Source organism: Heterodontus francisci, chromosome 33 (genome assembly GCF_036365525.1).
Source record: "Heterodontus francisci isolate sHetFra1 chromosome 33, sHetFra1.hap1, whole genome shotgun sequence".
Taxonomy (NCBI): Eukaryota; Metazoa; Chordata; class Chondrichthyes; order Heterodontiformes; family Heterodontidae; genus Heterodontus; species Heterodontus francisci.
In genome coordinates, this window is record NC_090403.1 from 26,247,240 (window position 1) to 26,267,871 (window position 20,632).

The 20,632-nt window shown below is 43.4% G+C and overlaps 2 protein-coding genes across 2 annotated transcripts; both read right to left on the reverse strand.

The window, feature by feature from the left end:
• Nucleotides 1-223: 223 nt before the first annotated feature.
• LOC137347899 (interferon a3-like) lies at nt 224-8,579 on the reverse strand. Its single transcript, XM_068012944.1, has 4 exons — nt 8,448-8,579; nt 7,708-7,797; nt 431-670; nt 224-322 (listed from the first exon to the last, which is right to left on the reverse strand). The coding sequence occupies exons 1-4, from the start codon at nt 8,577-8,579 to the stop codon at nt 224-226; spliced, it is 561 nt and encodes a 186-aa protein (XP_067869045.1).
• Nucleotides 8,580-14,524: 5,945 nt separating this feature from the next.
• Nucleotides 14,525-20,465, reverse strand: LOC137347900 (interferon alpha-14-like). Its single transcript, XM_068012945.1, has 4 exons — nt 20,334-20,465; nt 20,069-20,158; nt 14,731-14,970; nt 14,525-14,623 (listed from the first exon to the last, which is right to left on the reverse strand). The coding sequence occupies exons 1-4, from the start codon at nt 20,463-20,465 to the stop codon at nt 14,525-14,527; spliced, it is 561 nt and encodes a 186-aa protein (XP_067869046.1).
• Between the last annotated feature and the right edge of the window lie 167 nt (nt 20,466-20,632).

The window sequence follows — 20,632 nt, forward strand, 5'->3', positions numbered from 1 at the left end:
ATTTAACATTTCATCACAGGAAAATATCAGAACAACAATTTTCAATAAATTAGAATAAATAACCAAATATGAAAGAGTATCAAGATATTCTTTGCTCTCCACAGCTACCAAGCTGCAAGTCGTCTCATCAGAGCAATGCCATGTATGTTAAATATAATTATTTTTTATTAATAGAAGATATTTTGGATCAAATATCCCAGTCTGTTCTAAACATGTCTTTTTTTTAGTTTCTTCTGCTGATTCGTGCCGTTATTAAAAGGATCTGTTGTAAACGGGCTCTGGTCTCAGTGCGGATTATTTCCCAGGCACAGTTACTGAATCTCTGAAAAGGAGAAATATTCAGGAAAAGCAATTAGAAAATGAACGGATTTAAATGGGGTGAAATAAATTACATGTCAGTAATCACATAGTCAAATGTCAATTATCCCACCTTCTGTTTGAGAAACTTTCTCAGTTTCCTAAAGTATTGGTGAATGGCAGCGTTTCTCCTCAGCCTGGACTCTGATCCCGGTTTCCAGACACATTCTTTCAGCTCTCCGAGCTGCCGATCCAGGAGAAGACGAAAGTTTTCCACCTTGTCCCGGGGCCATGTGACTGAGGCCAGGTTCATGCTGTAGATCTTGCTGATGTGACGCAGAGTTTGATAGACAATCCGGATCCCGTCCTGGGCCTGTGCACAATACATACAATGACATTAGAAGGGGCCTGATTCCATTTAACCAGCCCGGGATGGGGCAAATTTCATAGCCAATCAATCACTGCTGCTAATGAGAAACTGACTATTTACATAGCATCAATGAAGTTGTTGTGCCTCTGCAATTGATCATTATATTGCCCGATTTCAATAACAAGACTGTTCTTGCTTAGTGGGTCAGGCTTGCACTGATACAAGCTATACAGTCCAACAGGCACTGAAAAAAAATAAAATCCCATGGGATCCAGGGAAATGCAGCAAGGTGGATACAAAATTGGCTCAGTGGCAGGAACCAAAGGGCAATTGTTGACGGTGTTTTTGCGACTGGAGGGCTGTTTCCAATGGCGTTCCGCAGGGCTCAATACTGGGCCCCTTGCTTTTTGTGGTATATATTAACGATTTGGATGTAAATGTATAGAGCATGATCAAAAACTTTGCAGATGACACAAAGATTGGCCATATGGTAGATAGTGAGGAGGATAGCTGTAGACTGCAGGAAAATATTTATGGTCTGGTCAGATGGGCAGAAAGGGAAGTGTGAAGTGATGTGTTTGGTAGAGGAGGAACCCTCACAACATTTAAGAAGTATTTAGATGAGCACTTGAAATGCCATAGCATACAAGGCTACGGGCCAAGTGGTGGGAAATGGGATTCGAATAGTTAGGTGCTTGAAGACCAGCACAGACATGATGGGCCAAAGGACCTGTTTCTGTGTTGTATAACTCTATAACATTAGGTCAAACAGGGCACAGGAATACATGATTAATGGGAAAATACCGAGAAGTGTAGAGGAAGTGAGGGACTTTGGAGTGAATGTCCACAGACCCCTGAAGGTAGCAGGACAGGTCCTTAAGGTGGTTAAGAAGGCATATGGAATCCTTTCCTTTATTAGCCAAGTTATAGAATATAGGTATAGGTATAGATATTTTAAAAAGAAAAGAGTTAACAAAGTGAACATTGGTCCTATAGAAAGTGAGTCTGGGAAATTATTAATGGATAATAAGGAGATAGCAGATGAATTGAACAGGTATTTTGCATCGGTCTTCAATATAGAGGATTCAAGTAACATCCCAGAATTAGTTGTAAATCAGGAAATGGAAAGGAGGGAAGAACTCAAGAAAATTACAATCACCAGGGAAGTGGTACGGAATAGATTGTTGGGGCAGTGGGCTGAAAAGTCCCCGGGGCCTGATGGACTTCATCCTAGGGTCTTAAAAGAAGTGGCTAGTGAGATAGTTGATGCAAACAAGAAATACAGGAACCACTCAGCAGGTCTGGCAGCATCTGTGAAAAGAGAAGCAGAGTTAACGTTTCGGGTCAGTGAGCCTTCTTCGGAACTGTTCGGTCACTCACCCAAAACTTTAACTCTGCTTCTCTTTTAACAGATGCGGCCAGACCTGCTGAGTGGTTCCAGCATTTCTTGTTTTTATTTCAGATTTCCAGCATCCGCAGTATTTTGCTTTTATATGAGATAGTTGATGCGTTAATTTTAATTTTCCAAAATTCCCTAGATTCTGGGAAGGTTCCGCTAGACTGGAAAATAGTGAATGTAACTCCTTTATTCAAAAAGGGAGGGAGACAGAAAGCAGTAAACTACAAGCCAGTTAGTGTAATATTTGTCGTAGGGAAAATGTTAGAAGCTATTATTAAAGATGTTATAGCAGGGCACTTAGAAAAATTGAAGTTAATCAGGCAGAGTAAACATGGTTTTGTTTAAGGGAAATCATGTTTACCCAATTTATTGGAGTTCTTTGAGGGGGTTACTTGTGCTGTGGATAAAGGGGAACCAGTGGATGTATTGTACTTAGATTTCCAGAAGGCATTTGATAAGGTGTCACATCAAAGATTATTGCAAAAAATAAAAGCTCATGGTGTAGTGGATAACATATTGGCATGGATAGAAGATTGACTAGTTAACAGGAAACAGAGAGTAGGCATAAATGGGTCATTTTCTGGTTGGCAAGATGTAATGAATAGTGTGCCACATGGATCTGTGCTGGGCCTCAACTTTTTACAATTTATATAAGTAACTTAGATGAAGGGACCGAGGGTATGGTTGCTAAATTTGCCGATGACACAAAGCTAGGTAGGAAAGCAGGTTGTGAAGAGGACATAGGAGGCTACAAAGGGATATAGATAGGTTAAGTGAGTGGGCAAAAATCTGGCAGATGGAGTATAATTTTGGAAAATGTGAAGTTGCCCATTTTGGCAGGAAGAATAAGAAAGAAGCATGATATCTAAATGGTGAGAGATTGCGGAGCTCTGAGATGCAGAGGGATCTGGGTGTCCTAGTGCATGAATTGCAAAAGGTTAGTATACAGGGACAGCATGTAATTAGGAAAGCTAATAATCATTTATCACAAAGGGAATTGAATACAAAAATAGAAGAAGGGTCACTGACCCAAAACGTTAACTCTGCTTCTCTTTTCACAGATGCTGCCAGACCTGCTGAGTGGTTCCAGCATTTCTTGTTTTTATTTCAGATTTCCAGCATCCACAGTATTTTGCTTTTATTATATACAAAAATAGGTAGGTTATGCTTCAGCTATACAGGGCATTGGTGAGACCACATCTGGAGTATTGTGTACAGTATAGATTGCATTAGAGTCATAGTGAGATACAGCACTGAAACAGGCCCTTCAGCCCACTGAGTCTGTACCAACCAACAACCACCCATTTATACTAATCCTACATTAATCCCATATTCCCTACCACATCCCCACCATTCTCCTACCACCTACCTACACTAGGGGCAATTTATAATGGCCAATTTACCTATCAACCTGCAAGTCTTTGGCTGTGGAAGGAAACTGGAGCACCTGGCAGAAACCAATGCAGTCACAGGGAGAACTTGCAAACTCTGTACAGTCAGTACCTAGAACTAAACCTGGGTCGCTGGAGCTGTAAGGTTGTGGTGCTAACCACTGTGCCGCCCTTATTTAAGGAAGGATGTAAATGCATTGGAAGCAGTTCAAAGAAGGTTTACTAGACTGATACCTGGAATGGGTGGGCTATCTTATGACGAAAGATTGGACAAGCTCGGCTTGTATCCGCTGGAATTTAGAAGAGTAGGAGGCGACTTGATTGAAACATATAAGATCCTGAGGAGTATTGACAGAGTGGATGTGGAAAGGATGTTTCCCCCTTGTGGGAGAATCTAGAACCAGGGGTCACTGTTTAATAATAAGGGGTCGCCCATTTAAGACAGAGATGAGGAGAAATGTTTTTCTCTCAGAGGGTGAGTGAGTCTTTGGAACTCTCTTCCTCAAAACGCAGTGGTAACAGAGTCTTTGAAGATGTTTAAGGCAGAGGTAGATAGGTTCTTGATAAGCAAGAGGGTGAAAGGTTATCAGGGGAAGGTGGCAATGTGGAGAAATCAGTTCAGCCATGAACTTATTGAATGGAGGAGCAGGGCCGAGTGGCCTATTCCTGCTCATAATTTGCATGTTCATATATATGCTGGAACTGTACAAATCATTGGTTAGGCCACAGTACTGAGTACTGTGTGCAGTTCTGGTCACCACCTTACAGAAAGGATGTAATTGCACTAGAGAGTGTAGAGAGGAGATTTATGGGGATGTTGCCGGGACTGGAAAAAATGCAGCTATGAGGAAAGATTGGATAGACTTGGATTGTTCTCCTTGGAACAGAGAAGGCTGAGGGGAGATCTGATTGAAATGTACAAAATTTTGAGTGGCCTGGATAGAGTGGAGGTGAAGGGCCTATTTACCTTAGCAGAGAGGTCAGTGACTAGGGGGCATAGATTTAAAGTGATTGGTAGGAAGATCAGAGGGGAGATGAGGAAAAAGATTTTCACCCAGAGGGTGGGAGGAGACGGTCTGGAACTTACTGCCTGTAAGGGTAGTTGAGGCAGAAACCCTCAACTGATTCAAAAGAAGTCTAGATATGCACCTCAAGTGCTGTAACCTGCAGGGCTGTGGACCAAATGCTGGAAGGTGGGATTAGACTAGGTGGATCGTTTTTCAGCTAGCATAGACACAATGGGCCAAGTGGCCTCTTCCTGTACCGTAAAAATTCTGATTGTATGAAGGTCTGCCACATAGTTTGAGGTCAAATAGTCTAAGACTACTTGCTGATGGCGAGCTCACACCCCATCTGGTCCAGTCCATGTACAGATCCAATTTGCCCCATAATTACAACAACTTGCATTTATTTAGCGTCTTTAACTTCGTGCAATAGCTCAAGGAGGTTTACAGGAGTAGTATGAAAACATTTTTTACACCCAGCCATGAAAGGAGATTGTAGGACAGGTGACCAAAACCTTGCTCAAAGAGGTAATCTTTAAGGAGCAATTTAAAAGAGGAGAGAGAAGTAGAGAAGGTTAATTCCAGAACTTAAGGGCCAGGCATTGAAGGCACAGCCACCAATGGTAGAGCAATGAAAATTAGGGAAAATTGGAAGAGATCGCACAGGCTTGAAAGAAGTCACAGAAGAAGGAGGGAAAAGGCCATAGAGAGATTTTAAAACAAGCTTGAGAATTTTTAAAAATCGAAATATTGCTAGACTGGGAGCCAATGTAGATCTGCGAACACGGCGGGTGATGGTTGAAAGGGACTTGGGGCTACATTTTCATTTCACGGTCAGGAACCTGACATGGGCTGCATTTTAAAAGTCCGACGCTGAAATAGGTGACGGCCGGAAAACTTTGCGGCCCGCACACAGAGGGCCCATGTCGCAGAGCTGCCGCGATTCCAAACACGGTGGCTCATTAGCCTGACTGGGGCAGCCGCCCCCTAATGACATGGAGGGGGCAGGCGAGCCATCCCTGGCAACCCCGTCCAGTGCCAATGCACAGGCGCTGGTGTCATTTTTAAAAGGCTTACAGCCCTAACTGATCATTTGAATTTTTAAAGACATCGTTAATGTAAAGTTTATAAAAATGAATAAACAAAAATTCCATACCCTCTTCCAACCCCCCAAGGGCATAACACATCATTTCTGCCCTCCCCCCACCCCCGAACACCTACCGTTAATATTTGACATTCCCCGCCCCAGGGAGTTCAGAACCTTTATCCTTTACTCCTTCCCATCATCCCCCCAACCAATCCGAAGCATTTTAACCCTGATCCCACCTCCCGCACAGAGACAATCACTTCCTTCCCCCTACCCACAGGTGTTGCGCCTCATTTCCCTGAACAGGGATTCGAAGGCATGGCATTGCCAGTCCCGTTGCTGAGTGGCGGAGCGGCTGCCACAAGGCCTCACCACCACCGCCGGTATGGGGCCTGCTGGCATCGGGGTTGGTGGCAGGCCTCATCCGTTGCTATCTTCATTCCCCCCCACCAGCGTTCCTGGCATCGGATAGCCTTTAAAATCCAGCCCTGGGGCTAGTTTCAGCTCCTGACCCAGTATGGCATGGTCCAATCATGCCCACTGGTATTTTTAAAGGTTCAGCCAATTAAAGGCCAGGGAGTGGGCTGGTCGTCCAATCAGGGATGGAAGGTAGGCCCCCAAGGCTGGGGAACCAATGGGAGGCCCTCCAGTACTCGCAGATTGGCAACCCCACCAGCTGAGGTGGGAGTGCCAATCTGGACATGGAGAGGCCAGGTAAGTTTTTTTTGGTTTTTACAACAGCCACAGCTGCCTCGGCATGATTCTGGAGGGGCAACCCTTCCAGAGACAGCCAGTGACTGCAGCAGTGGCTCAATGACCGTTACAGATGTGGGAGTCCCTTGCGTGAACAATCATGGCCACTCCACCCGCCCCCAGCTTCCTGTCTTCAACCCAACACATTGGACTGGATGCAGTACAGGCCAATGAGGGCTGATCATATTTCCAACTGGAAATCCCAGTTGGCGTAGGAATGGGGCCTTAAGAGGCCCCTTAATTAAATCAATTTCCAGTTAATTGACTACCCACCGCTTGCTGGCAGTCAGCCGATTTGACCCCAACACAGCCTCTTTGAAAATGTCTTGGGTCAGGATCATGACGGGGAACCAGCATGACGGCTGGCGGTGCCAAATTATGGGCCTTCCTGCATCCAATCCGGACCCTGGCCTTGAATGAAGGTCCTGTCCTTGGTGTCAGTTAGGATATTTGGATATGGTCAATTTGGAATATATTGCAGCAGATACTTGGGTGAGCACAAGTTTACAGAGGGTTCATGGTGGGAGGCCTACCTGGAGAGTATTGGAATAATCAAGTCCAGTGGTAACAAATGCATGATTGAGAGTTTCAGGATTAGATGAGCTGTGGCAAGGACGGAGATGGATGATGTTATGAAGGTTGAAGCAGGCAGACTTGGTGATGGGGTTGGAAGCTCACCTCATGGTCAAATAGGAGGCCAATGTGGTGAATATTCTGGCTCAGTCTCAGACATTGGCTCAGAACAGTTTTGAAGCTGGTGGCTAGGGAATGGAGTTAAAGGCAGTGACTGAAAGCAATGGCTTTGGTCTTCCCAATATTTATTTAATTGCCAATTAGTCAATTGTACCATGGCAGTGCACATCCCAAATTGAAAATAGTGGTACAGCAGCGGCCATAGAGTAGAGGCAAAGAAAAGTGGAAGTGTAAATTGTGTGGAACCCGTGGGAGAAAGGTGCCAGCTTGAATTGAATGGGAAGACTGGTGGTGTGAACTGGAGATAACTGTTAAGGAGTGAGATGATTAGAGGAACAGAGATGGTTATGGGGAGTAAGATGGTTAGGGGGGCAGCGGGTGAGATGATCTGCTGGTGTGAGTAACTTTTGGAGGGTGCTGAAGATGTAGCAGATGCCTCTTTAAAGAGTGCATTACACTTCACTGAGATTCCACTCCATGGTTCAGATTTAGGGACCCAGGAAGTAAACCTCTCTCCAGGAATCTTACACTATGCACCCTGACTTAGAATGGGACCTGACTCTTAGTTCTACTGACATTTTCACATCAATCATTGACCAACATTGGGATTAAATTTCCTGATTTTTAATTTCTGGCAAGATTGTTGATCTTAACCATACTTTCAATAAACCTCCTGTTTCAATAGATTAAAATAAATCCCAGCATTCACTCACCTGTAAACCCCGCGACAGCTTCACCAGGTTCAATGGCTTGGTTTTCAGCGCGACCCTCTCTCTTACACACTGTCGGGGTATGCGACCACCCTGAGAGAAAAAACAATCACTGTTACAGAATACACAGAAACTGAGATAGGGGAGAATCACTGAATATTAATTTAATAATGTTGCAAAACCGAAAACTATTTCTCTGACATAACTTTTCAAAACAAACCGGCCCTGTGTGATTCAGATGCAGCTCTGAATGCAGGTTGCAGTCACCATTTCATTCAGTTTGCTCTGTGCCTCTGCGTTTCGGATTACAATTCCCCTCAAAGCTGATTGCCCTTTGACTCAAATTTGATCCAAGCTCGCTGCAGATTCAGTGACTTCCTCTACCCTCAGAGTGATTCCTTCCTCTCCTCAGTACCACATTCCCCTCTTTTTTGAGTATCACTTTCCTGAAAACTCATAGCCCGATCCCACTCTCTGTATCTGATTCCTCAGAGTTTGATACCCCTGTTACACTGGGGGTCTCGCTAGTCTTAGTTTCAGGAGAATTTTGTTGTTGGATAACGCAAAGAGTAACTGAAGAGAAGTGCCCTGGTAATAAATACGCCCTGGTAAATAATGGAGAATCAGTGCCTATTAATTGGGTGAAATTGCAAGCACCCAAACTATTTCACCTGATAACGACTTTTCACGACAAACAGACCCCATGTGGTTCCAAACCAGCTCTGAATACAGGTTAAACTCACCATTTCATTCATTTTGCTCAGAGTCTCTGTGTTGAGAACTTGCTGCAACTGCAACCTCTCACAGCCCAGACACAGGGTCCCGGGCAACAAGACCAACACCATCCAAAATCTCCAAACACTGGGCAAAGCCATCCCAACCGACCCAGAGTAAAACACTGATCTGAAGGATGAGCGACCGACAGCTTTGTGGTTCAGCGCCCCAAACGCTTCTTTTTCACTGAATTAAACTCTGAAAGTGGAAATGCAGCCGATTCTGATCCAGGAGCGACCGTCTGTGTTGCTGAATGGTGTGAGAGTGCGGCTGGATTCTGCTGGGAGCTCTCACTGGCACTGCTATGCTGTCGGATTTAATGTATGGCATTACATTCGAAAAGTGAAAATATTCTGCAGGATTTTTGGAGTTTGTGCTATTTCTTGCTGATGTAAGGAATCGAAAAGCTGGAGAGTCCGAGGCAGCGACTGGAAAATCCCCGTTAGAAAATCACAACCAGTGCTCGATTCCAACTCATTGTTGTAATGGAGGGATACAGCACAGAAACAGGCCCTTCGGTCCATCGTGTCGTTGCCAACCATCAAGCACCTAACTATTCGAATCCCATTTTCCAGCACTTGGCCCGTAGCCTTGTATGCTATGGCGTTTCAAGTGCTCATCTAAATACTTAAATGTTGTGAGGGTTCCTGCCTCTACCACCTCTTCAGGCAGTGTGTTCCAGACTCCAACAATCCTCTGAGTGAAAACATTTCCCCTCAAATCGCCTCTAAACCTCCTGCCCCATACCTTAAATCTATGCCCCCTGATTATTGAGCCCTCCACTAAGGGAAAAAGTTTCTTCCTATTTAATCTATCAATACCCCTCATAATCTTGAATACCTCAAACACGTCCCCCCTCAGCCTTCTCTGCTCTAAGGAAAACAACCCTAGCCTTTTCAGTCTCTCTTCATAGCTGAAATGCTCCAGCCCAGGCAACATCCCAGTGAATCTCCTCTGCACCCTCTCCAATGCAATCACATCCTTCCTATGGTGTGTTGCCAAGAACTGTACACAGTACTCCAGCTGTGGCCGAACTAGCATTTGGTACAGCTCCATCATAAACTCCCTGCTCTTACATTCTATGAGTGCGTTCGGATCACCGGGGCATGAAGGTGGTGCAGAGGGAGAGTCTGTATTGGGGGGAGTGTGAACATGTATTGGGGGCTGTATTTTATAATCCGGTTTATAGAGACACCGACAGCGGTAATCCGGTGCCGCGGCTTTTAATGCTGACATTCGGCTCCAGAAAGAGCGATTCCCTTTTAAATCCACTCTCTCCCCGGTGTGCTCACATCGCGCTTTTCCTGTTCACAGTTCGCAGGTTGGACATTGCAGAGATCCCGGGTCACAGCCCAGGGTCACCGCTTGATGCCGAATGTCACCGCTCGGATTCACCTGTCGAAGAATCTGCTCATGAAGTGGAAGAAGTTTGTCATTTCTGGGCTCATTTCTGCGGTCATTTTCAGAGTTTATTTGAAAGAAAATTTAATCTGCTTCGACTCTGAGTCCCAAAGTGATCCCGCTCCCTTTTCTTTCATCATTTCTTTCTTGTCTCCCTCCCGGGAAAGTGTCCGTGTCAGTTTCTCTGTGGAAATGAACCTTGTGTCAATTACATCGAAAGTGAAAGTGCCTCAGGGAAAGTGACGAGTTTTGTCATTTCCGAAAGGGAGGAGAGTTTGTAAACAGAGCGGGTCACACTGAGAGGGCTGAGGGGGAGCTGCAACAGGGTTTGGGATATCCGGGATATCCCCGATTCCAAAGGGAATGTCACAAAATCAATCTCATCTGAAACTGTGATCAAAAACTTCCGTCCGGGTGGATGTGGGACTGAGATCCCACGAGCACCAGCTTGAGACGGGAGAAAAACTGCAATTTAGAATAATGCTGATGGTAACAGGATAATGGTGAATAAAACTGTAGGAATTGTAAATAGTTTCGAATGGAGGCGGAAGGAGGGTTCGGGAATTTAAGGAGGAATGTTTAAAACACTGGTGGGTAACATAAAAGGAAGTAGCAAGGACTCTTAGCAGCACGTCCATTATAATCTTACTCCGTGCCTTTATCATTCTGCATAATTGGACTTCCTAATGTCAACATCTTGTCACCCCATTGGGGTAGAGATTCCGCTTTGTAGGAATTCATGGGGAGAGCAAATAGATGGGTTTGTCCCCAATTTTGCCTCATTGCGCTCCGAACGAAATTGTATGTTTTGAGATCTTGTTCTCGAGTTTCCGCTCAAATTCGTTTGCCAATCCCCAAACGCAAAATCTGCCATGAACCAACAAATCGGTCAGGGATTTCAAATGTAGTTTTAATAAAACTGCCTTAAAATGTTCGATTAGATATTTAAGAGTGGAAACAGTTGCAGTTTGATTCATACAGCAGAAAATGGATTTATCACAAAACGTAAGCATTTTAAATGACACTATCAATCCTGCACCTGTGAGATTTTAAATGACCGAAATTGGCATTTTAAAATATATAGGCCCATTTGTTAGTTTTATTTGGGTGCAATAGTCATTTTCTTCGCAAAGTAAACTTGCCGAATCTTGTCCTTATTGCCCAAATGAAGCACTTTAAGATTTGGATCCTCCGGAGAGGCCTGCAATTACAATGGTGATTAATTTATCCTGGCAATAAAGCCACTATTTTGGCACAACCAGCTTCCAGTGCAATCTTTTTTGTGAACTGGCGTTGAGAGTGGAAACTCAATTTGCCCTGGACGTAATTTGCAGGTAACAGCGGTCAATCTTTCACAGTTATTTCACTGACTTTGGGCAAGTTGCACTGAGAAAACCAGGACAAATAGTCATGTGGTAAGTACAGAACTTGTGAACTGCTGAAAATAGAGACATATTGTGGAAGCTTTTGTTCTTGCACTCATCAGGACAACAGGCAAGAATAACCAATGTAAGGGGAAACAACAACTTATTCTGTATGAGAACAGAGTGCTGATTGGTTGGCAAGTGAAATCTGATTGGTAGAGGCTTTGCCATGGAGCATGCACCAGTTTATGGTGACTGACAGTTCACTGTCAAGCTTTGTTTGAAATTTAAACCAGGCAGCTTGACTGTGGTTGTTCAAGGCATTTCTCTGAGGAATGAACCAGCAAATGGCTGAAACAGCGGCAATGCGTGTACATGTTCATTCTGTGTGCAACGAACAGAACCCTGTGTAATAAGATATGTAGCTTCCAGTACACACAAATGCGCCACACTGTGAGCCCGACTGACAATCTTCAATTAGTTGTCAGTGTAATTCTTAGCACACTGCGGATTATTTAGCAAATGTTGTCCAATTGCAGAATCACATCTAATGTTGGACTCTGTGTTCTGAGTTTTGCAACCAAGCGCTGGTTGGTTACGTCCTGTCCGTTGCCTGCTGCAAACAGTGGAAGGGACATGTTGTTTGATACAATTCACCAGTCTTTGGGATATACAGCCTAAATACTTAGCATCACACTGGCATTGAAATTCATACATCACACAACTCACTTGTGTGATAGGTAGGATGATGTTTGCCTTCACAGCAGCATCAGGTTAGTGGTGAACACCACTGCATAGCGAACTTTACCTGTTGATCAATGTTTTGGGATACATTACCTCCAGGGTAATTTGAGGTAGACTGGGCATTTCTCATGGCCACAAATGATGGCCTTACGCACGTTTCTCTGTTTCCGTGATTTCCAGTGAGAAATGATCTGATCAGGGTCACCAATGTCACACAGGATTTCATTGATTCACCCTATTTCAGCATCAAGCTTGCATGGTGAGCAAATGGCTCGGGCCCTATTTACGAGGTTGACCATGAAGTCAATCTTATAGCGCGTGGAACTGTAGGAATCCCAATGCGTGTATTGAACAATGAAGTATAAGATGTTGTTTTCCCTTACATTGGTTATTCCTGCGTGTTGTCCTGATGAGTGCAAAATGAAAAGCTTCGACAACATATCTCTATTTTAAGCAATTCTCGAAAACTAGGACAAGCGAGTGGAAAGTCCTGTTTGCTTTTTGTTAATTCTAAATTCCTATCCACCATTTATTTTGAGACTTGCATTATAAAATTGATGGTCTGAGTGCATAAAGGAAGGCACTTCAGATGAAAAGAGGTAGAAATTATGATGTTATTTCGTGGGTGGGAGACAGAGGAATGAATAGAGGTTCTATGGAATGTTCGGGATGCAAAGTGGCAATAAACTGAACCATTTGGTCGCTGCGTAAAAGATAATGGGAGATTGACTAACAATTTAGGTGAAGCTGTTTGTCAGCATTTATCATTGTAAATTGCTATGTCAGCATTTGAAATCCAATTTTGACATGGCAACTGCCAAACTGCCATGATATAATTGCAGCCTTTGGTCATAAGGTTGCTCTTTCCATATCTTCCTATTATTCGCTTGGAGAGAATAATGCGAACGAATGGGAGGATTTGCAGGATTTTTAACAGTCTGACAAATGGTGTCTTGAGCATTCCTTCCATGGCCATAAACATACCAATTGACAGATTGATCAGTCCAAGACAACAGGAGAGTATTATAGGCTCTCATAAACCATGCGGAGTATGGGGAATCCATTGGGTACATGTGCCCACGTGGATGTCAACCCAGAATTCAGAACCAGAATTTGGATCCTCCGTTGAGACACTCTGGGACATCCCATCCTCTGACCCGAGGCAGTAATCATAATACTAAGCCAAAGGTTCACTCCAGGCCCTGGCGTGATCCTGTGGAATAAGTCCCTGAAGTTTTCCAACATGCATAGAAAAAACGTATTGATCAATTGACTGTGGACAAAGCCAGGGGAAATGTATTAATAAGAAATGAGAGGATAGTCAGTGAAGGGCTGTGTGCACTTGTGGATGAATGAAGACTTGTGTTTGAACAAATGGTAGAAATATTGAGATGAATACACAAAAGCAAGGATGAAGTGCATATCAGTGGACCAAAGGGAAGGGAGGATAAAAACAAGTAAGTGTGAATGACAGTAGAAAATACACCAGGTCCAGATCATATGCAGTCTAAGAAACTATGAAATAAGGTCAATGAGAGAAAGAACAAATCATAATTTTCCTATCAACTTCAGAAACAAGTATTGTGCCAAAGGATTGCAGGGTGGCAAGATATTAGACTTAATTCAGCTGTATGTAACTCTATGGAGTCCATAGTATGGGGTGAAATAATTGAGAAGTCGGAGAAGCATGAGGGACAGTCAACACGAATCTGTAAATAATAACAATGAGAAAAGAGTGGAAAATCAGGAAAATTGGGTTTGAAATGGATTGACAGCTTTGAGCAGTGAGGGAAAATCAGACAGCAGAGAGAGGAGACTTGAGCAGAGATTGTATCAGTAATAGACAGCAAGGAGGAAAATCCAGAGCATTTATAGTGAGTATGGAAAACTGATCAACACAAATGAGAAATAGATATTATTCTTGTAAATGTGAATTATTGAAAACAATTTATTCACACCAACATATGTTCATTCAGTATAAAAGATTTCCAGTTTACAAAAACATTGTCTATCCCACAACTCTTAATAAATATCAATAAGTTAATTTTTAAACTCACTTTACACATTGTATAACACTGTAACATTTCATTATGTGAACAAATCACAACAATAAATATCAATGAATTAGGATAAATTGAGATGGATTGTAGTTTGGGCTGTTTGGAGAGCAGAATTGTCAAGGTCAGTGTAACTCAGGGTTCATTGATCTGCAACCCGACACTCTTGAAAGCCCAACAGTGCATTCAAAACCAGACTCCCCACAATGAGCCCTTTCGCATTTCATCACAGGAAATTATCACAGCAATAAATATAAATAAATTAAAATAAATAAGTAAATATGAAACAATATTAAGCCAGTCATTCTTCTCTATCGGTCATTTTGCTGCCAATGGCATCATTACAGCAATCCAATTACATTAAAATATTAAATAAAATAAATACTGTTAAATAAAATATATGTAGTTATACATTTAAGGCATTTAAAATAAATATTTATTTTTTTCCAGTCTGTACTAAAACATGTCTTTGGAAAGTCTTCAGCTTCTTCTTCTGATTTTTGCTGTTATAACAAGGATCTGTTGTAAACAGGCTCTGGTCTCAGTGCGGATTATTTCCCAGGCACAGTCACTGAATATCTGAAGGAAGGAAATATTCGGGAAAATCCATTAGAGAATCAATAGATTTAAATGGGGAGAAATGAACTACATGCTAGTAATTACACAGAAAATACCAATTGTCCCACCTTCTGTTTGAGAAACTTTTCCAGTTTCCTGAAGTATTTGTGAATGGCAGTCTTGCTCCTGGGCTTGAACTCTGATCCCAATTTCCAGACACATTCTTCCAGCTCTCCGAGTTGCCGATCGAGGAGAAGACGAAAGTTTTCCACCTTGTCTCGGGGCCATGTGACTGAGCCCAGGTTCATGCTGTAGATCTTGTTGATGTGACGCAGGGTTTGATGGACAATCTGGATCCTGTCCTGGGCCTGTGCACAATAGACACAATGACATTAGAGGGGGTCTTATACCTTTTCGGTTTAAAGTAGTTATGGAAAGGAACAAGGAATAGGTCAACAGTAAATAAGCAACGGGAGGCTTTAATAGTGAAGACATCTTGGGTACAGATTGGGTTCATTCCTATGAAGCAGAAAGTAAGGACATGCAAAAATTCATGCTTCGTGGATATAGAGATTGAATAGATAGTGAAAAGGAAGGCTTATCATAAATATTAGGCTCATAATAACGTGGGGAACGAAGCTGAATATAGACAGTACAGAGAAGAACTATCAAAGAAATGAGGGGCAGAGTGCATAAAAAATCGACTAGCTGCAAACAAAAAAGGGAAGCTACAAATCTTTTATAAGCATGTAAAGGGAAAGAAGGGTTAGTAATTAGTGGCCGAAAAGCAATTTTCTTCTGGTGCAGGGGGTACAGCTGAGGATCTAAACGATTAATTTGCACGTGACTTCACTAAATAGGATGGTTCAAATATCACAGTAAAGTTGGGTGTTTGGCAGAGGTGGGGGTAGAAGAAAAATTGGATCGGGTGAAAATAGATACAGAGGAGGTGCTTAAAAGATTGGTAGCACTCGAAGTAGGAAAGTCACCCAGTCTGGATAGAATATTTCTGAGGTTGCTGAGGAAAGTCAGTGCTTAAATAATGGAAGTTCTGGCCACAATTTTCCAGTCCTCATTGGATGTGAGAGTGATGCCAAAGGACTGAAAGTTTTCACCCTGTTCAAAAAAGGAGGTAAACTTGACAACCACAGGCTAGTTAGGCTATCATGGGTGGCGGGAAGTTTGTAGACACTATTTTTCCAAGGTAAAATGAGTTGTCACTTACCAAAATATGACTTAGTAAATGTCAACCAGTAAATATTTGTTAAGGTAAAATCATGCTTGCCTAACTTGATTGAGTTATTCGATCAAGTAGCAGAAAGGATTGCTGAGGGAGGTGTGGTGATTGTTGTTTATATAGATTTTCGAAATGTCTGTATACGGATTTGCTGAATGGGTGGTGAAAAAGATCAATAATTGGTTTGAAAGGGAAATTATATAAATAGTTGAAGAGGAAAGGTTTGCATGGTTATTGGAAAATGGTGAGTGGAGTGGGAATAATTGGATAATTCATTCAAAGAGCCTGCACAAGCATGATGAGCCACATGGCCTATTCTGTACCTTTCAATGATTCCATGACGTAACCTGCCCTGATGGTGCAAACCACACATCCAATCATTGTTGCACAGGAGTGAGATGGTGAGAGGAAGGCAGATTGTTACATTGTGTAAGATGAATGGGTGAGTTTAGATAATTAGAGGAAGTGAGATGATGAGAAGCAAGGTAATTTGACAAGATTCATGGTTAACATAGATGGAGGGTGTGAAATGATTAAAAGAATGATTAGGGGACACTGGCGTACTGGTAATGTTACTTGAATACTAATTCAGACGCCAGGAAAAAGCTCTGGGAACATGAGTCCAAATCCCACCATTGCGGCTGGTGGAAATTAAATATAATTATTAAATCTGCAGTTAAAAGCTAGTCTCATTTATGGTTACCATGAAACTAATGGATTGTCATTAAAAACACATCTATTTCATCAATGCCCAATCTACTGTCCTTACCTGGTCTGGCCTATATGTGACTCCAGACCCGACTCTGAAAGGGCCTAGCAAGCCAGTCAATTGTATCAAACCACTGTAGAAAAGTTGAATAAGAATAAAACTGGACAGATTGACCACAGCACCAGAAATGACAATGGCAGACCCTGACCAGTCAACCCTGCAAAATCCTCCTTCCTATTATCTGGGGAACTGTGCCAAAATAAAGAGAGCTGTCCCACAGATTACACAAGTATTGGCCTGGCAGAGTCATACTCACTGAATTAAAACCATACAGCCATTGTCCCAGACTACTCCATCATCATCGCAGTGGGACAAGATATACCCACCAGAGTTAGTTGCACAGTAGTAAACAGTCGGGAGGGAGTGTCCTCAACATTGACGCCAGACCCCATGGATTCTCACACCATCAGGCCAAACATGGGCAAGGAAATCACCTGCTGATTACCACCTAGTACCTCCCTCAGACAATCAAACTTGCTCTGCCACACAATAAGATCATGGCTGATCCGATTGTGACATTAACTCCACTTTTCTCCCTAAACCACCACCACCCCCATATCTCTTGACTCCCTTGTAGATCAAAAATCTGTCCAACTCAGCCTTGAATATGTTTGGTGAATCACCCACCACTGCTCTCTGGGGAAGAGAATTCCAAATATTAAAGACCCTCTGAAAGAAGAAAGACCTCCTCGTCTCCATTTTAAAAAGAGACTCCTTATTTTAAAATTGTGCCCCCTTGTTCCAGATTAATCCACGAGGAAAAACATCCTGTCAGCATCTACACTGTCAAGCCCCCTCAGAATATTATATGTTTTAATAAGATCACCTCTCATTCTTCTAAACTCCAATGAGTATAGACCCAACCTCCTCAACTTTTCCGCATAAGACAACCCTTTCATCCTAGGAATCAGCCTAGAGAGCTTTTGCTGAGCTGCTTCCAATGCATGTATATTCCTCAGATGATGAATCAATACTCCTTCATGTTTAACACCACTTTGAGGAAGCAGTGTTGGTAGTAATGGCACAGAATGAACTCTTGGTGGAGAACTTCAATGCCCATCACCAAGAGTGGCTCAGTAGCAGCACTACTGACCGAGCTGGTCCAGTCCTGATGGATGTAACATCCAGACTGGGCCTGCAGCAAGTGGTGATGATCCAGGAAAAAGGAAATTTGCCTGACATCGCCCTCACCAATCAACCTGTTGCAGATGCATCTGTCCATGACAGTATTGGTCGGAGTGAGTACCACATAGTCCTTATGGAGGTGATGTCCTGTTTTCACTCTGAGGATACTGTCCATTGTGTGCAATGGCACTACCACGGTGCTAAATGGGATACATTCAGGACAGATCTAGCAGCTTAAAACTGGGCATCCATGAGGCACTGTGAGTCATCAGCAGCAGCAGAATTGTATTCAATCGCACTCTGTAACTGCATGGCCTGGCATATCCCTCACTCTACCATTAGCATCAAGCCAAAGGATCAAACCTGGTTCAATGAGGAGTTTAAGAGAGCAAGCCAGGAGCAGCACCAAGGATATCTAAAAATGAGATATCAACCTGGTGAAGCTACAACACAGGACTACATGCATGTTAAACAGCGGAAGCAGCATGCCATAGAGCTAAGAGATCCCACACGAATAGAGCAGATCAAAGCTCTGCAGCCCTGCCACATCACGATGTGTATGGTGCTGGACAATTAAACAAATAACAGCAGGAAAAGGCTCCACAAACATCCCCAGTGTCAATGTTGGGGGAGCCCAGAACATTAGTGCAGAAGACAAGGCTAAAGTATTTGCATCCATCTTGGCCTCCTCGTGAGGACCCCAGCATCATAGATGCAAATCTTCAACCAATTCAATTCACTCCACGTGATATCAAGAAATGGCTGAAGGGACAGGATACAGCAAAGGCTATAGGGCCTGACAACATCCTGGCAGTAGAACTGAAGATTTGTTCTCCAGAATAAGCTGCACTCTTAGCCAAGCTATTCCACTACAGCTACAACACTGGGATCTACCCAACAATGCAGAAAATTGCCCAGGTGTGTCATGTGCACAAAAGACAGGACAAATCCAATCTGGCCAATTTCCATCTCATCAGTCTGCTCTCGATCATCAGCAAAGTGCTGGAGGGTGCTATCAACAGTTCTATCAAGTGGCACTTACACAGCAATAACCTGTTCACTGATGCTCAGTTTGGGTTCCACCAGGGCCATTCAGCTCCAGACCTCATTACAGCCTTGGTCCAAACAAGGACAAAGGAGCTGAATTCAAGTGGTAAGATGAGACTGACTGCCTTGACATCAAGGCAGCATTTGACTGAGTGTGGCATCAAAGAGCCCTAGCAAAATTGAAGTCAATGGGAATCAGGGGGAAAACGCTTCATTGATTGGAGTCATACCTAGAACAAATGAAGATGGTTGTGGTTGTTGACAGCCAAACATCGAAGCTCCAGGACATCGCTGCAGGAGTTTCACAGGTTAGTGTCCCAGACCTAACCATCTTCAGCTGCTTCATCAATTACATTCCCACCATCAGAAGCTCAGAAGTGGGAATGTTCACTGATGACTTTTTTCAGTACCAACCGTGACTCCTCAGGTACTCAACAGTGCATCTCCACTTGCAGCTGGACCTGAACAACATTCAGGCTTGGGCTGATAAGTGACAAATAACATTCATGACCACAAGTGCCAAGCAATGACCATCTCCAACAAGGGAGAATCCAACCATCTCCACTTGATATTCAACAACATTACCATCACTGAATATCCCACTATCAACATCCTGAGGGTTATCATTGACCAGAAACTTAACAGGACCAGTCATGTAAATACTGTGGCAACAAGAGCAGCTCAGAGGCTGGTAATTCTGAGGGAGTAATTCACCTCCTGACTCCCCAATGCCAGTCCACCACCTACAAGGCACAAGTCAGGAATGTGATGGAATACTCTCCACTTGCCTGGATGAGTGCAGCTCCAACAACACTCAAGATGCTCGACACCATCCAGGATGAAGCAGCCCAATTGATTGACACCTGATCCAACACCTTCAACATTCTCTCCCTCCACCAGCATTGCAGTGTGTAACTTGTACAAGATGCACTGCAGCAACTCACCAAGAATTCTTCGACAGCACTTTCCAAAGCTGCAACCTCTACCACAGCAGCTGCTTGGCAACACTATCACCTGCGTGTTCCCCTCCAAGCTACAAACCATCCTGACTTGGGAGTATATCGCCGTTCCTCCACTGTTAGAATTAAGGAGAAAGTAAGTGCTGTCATTGTGAGTGATATAGTTAGTGAGTGAATGACTGAGTAGTTCTGCTGTCCTTCTCACACCAATGGGCGGAAAACACTGGATTTAAATTTCCTGGTGTTGAAATTTCTGATCAGGTTGATGATCTTACTCATACTGTCAATAAAACTCCAGTTCGAATAAAATAAACCCAGTGTTCACTCACCTCGAATCCCTTCGAAAGTTTCATCAGGTTCAAGGGCTTGGTTTTCAGTGAGAGCCTCTGTTTTACACAGCGTCGAGGAAAGGGACCGCCCTGAGAGGAGATAACAATCACTGTTACAATCAGCCCCAGAAACTGAAATACTACAGAATCACTGACTATTAATTAGCAAAATTATAAACTGCAAACTATTTCTCCTGAAATGGGTTTGCACAACAAACAAACCCTGTGTGGTCCGGTTATGGTTCTGAATGTGTTTTAAACTCACCATTTCATTCAGTTTGCTCAGAGTCTCTGTGTTGAGAACTTGCTGTAACTGCAACCTCTCACAGCCCAGACTCAGGGTCCCGGGCAACAAGACCAACACCATCCAAAATCTCCAAACACTGGGCAAAGCCATCCCAAGCGACCCAGAGTAAAACACTGATCTGAAGGATGAGTAACCGACGGCTTCGTGGTTCAGCGCCAAAACGCTTCTTGTTCACTGACTTAAACTGTGAAAGTGGAATTGCAGCCGATTCTGATCCAGGAGCGACCGTCTGTGTTGCTGAATGGTGTGAGAGTGCG

What these genes read in the sequence shown, in the direction of transcription:
- LOC137347899 (XM_068012944.1), bottom strand. Translation starts at nt 8,579, where the DNA reads ATGGCTTTGCCCAGTGTTTGGAGATTTTGGATGGTGTTGGTCTTGTTG. An exon ending in TGAGCAAAATGAATGAAATG is followed by an intron (nt 7,798 to 8,447) that starts GTGAGTTTAACC and finishes TTTTTCTCTCAG; the next exon opens with GGTGGTCGCATACCCCGACA. An exon ending in GAAAGTTTCTCAAACAGAAG is followed by an intron (nt 323 to 430) that starts GTGGGATAATTG and finishes TCTCCTTTTCAG; the next exon opens with AGATTCAGTAACTGTGCCTG.
- LOC137347900 (XM_068012945.1), bottom strand. Translation starts at nt 20,465, where the DNA reads ATGGCTTTGCCCAGTGTTTGGAGATTTTGGATGGTGTTGGTCTTGTTG. An exon ending in TGAGCAAACTGAATGAAATG is followed by an intron (nt 20,159 to 20,333) that starts GTGAGTTTAAAA and finishes ATCTCCTCTCAG; the next exon opens with GGCGGTCCCTTTCCTCGACG. An exon ending in AAAAGTTTCTCAAACAGAAG is followed by an intron (nt 14,624 to 14,730) that starts GTGGGACAATTG and finishes TCCTTCCTTCAG; the next exon opens with ATATTCAGTGACTGTGCCTG.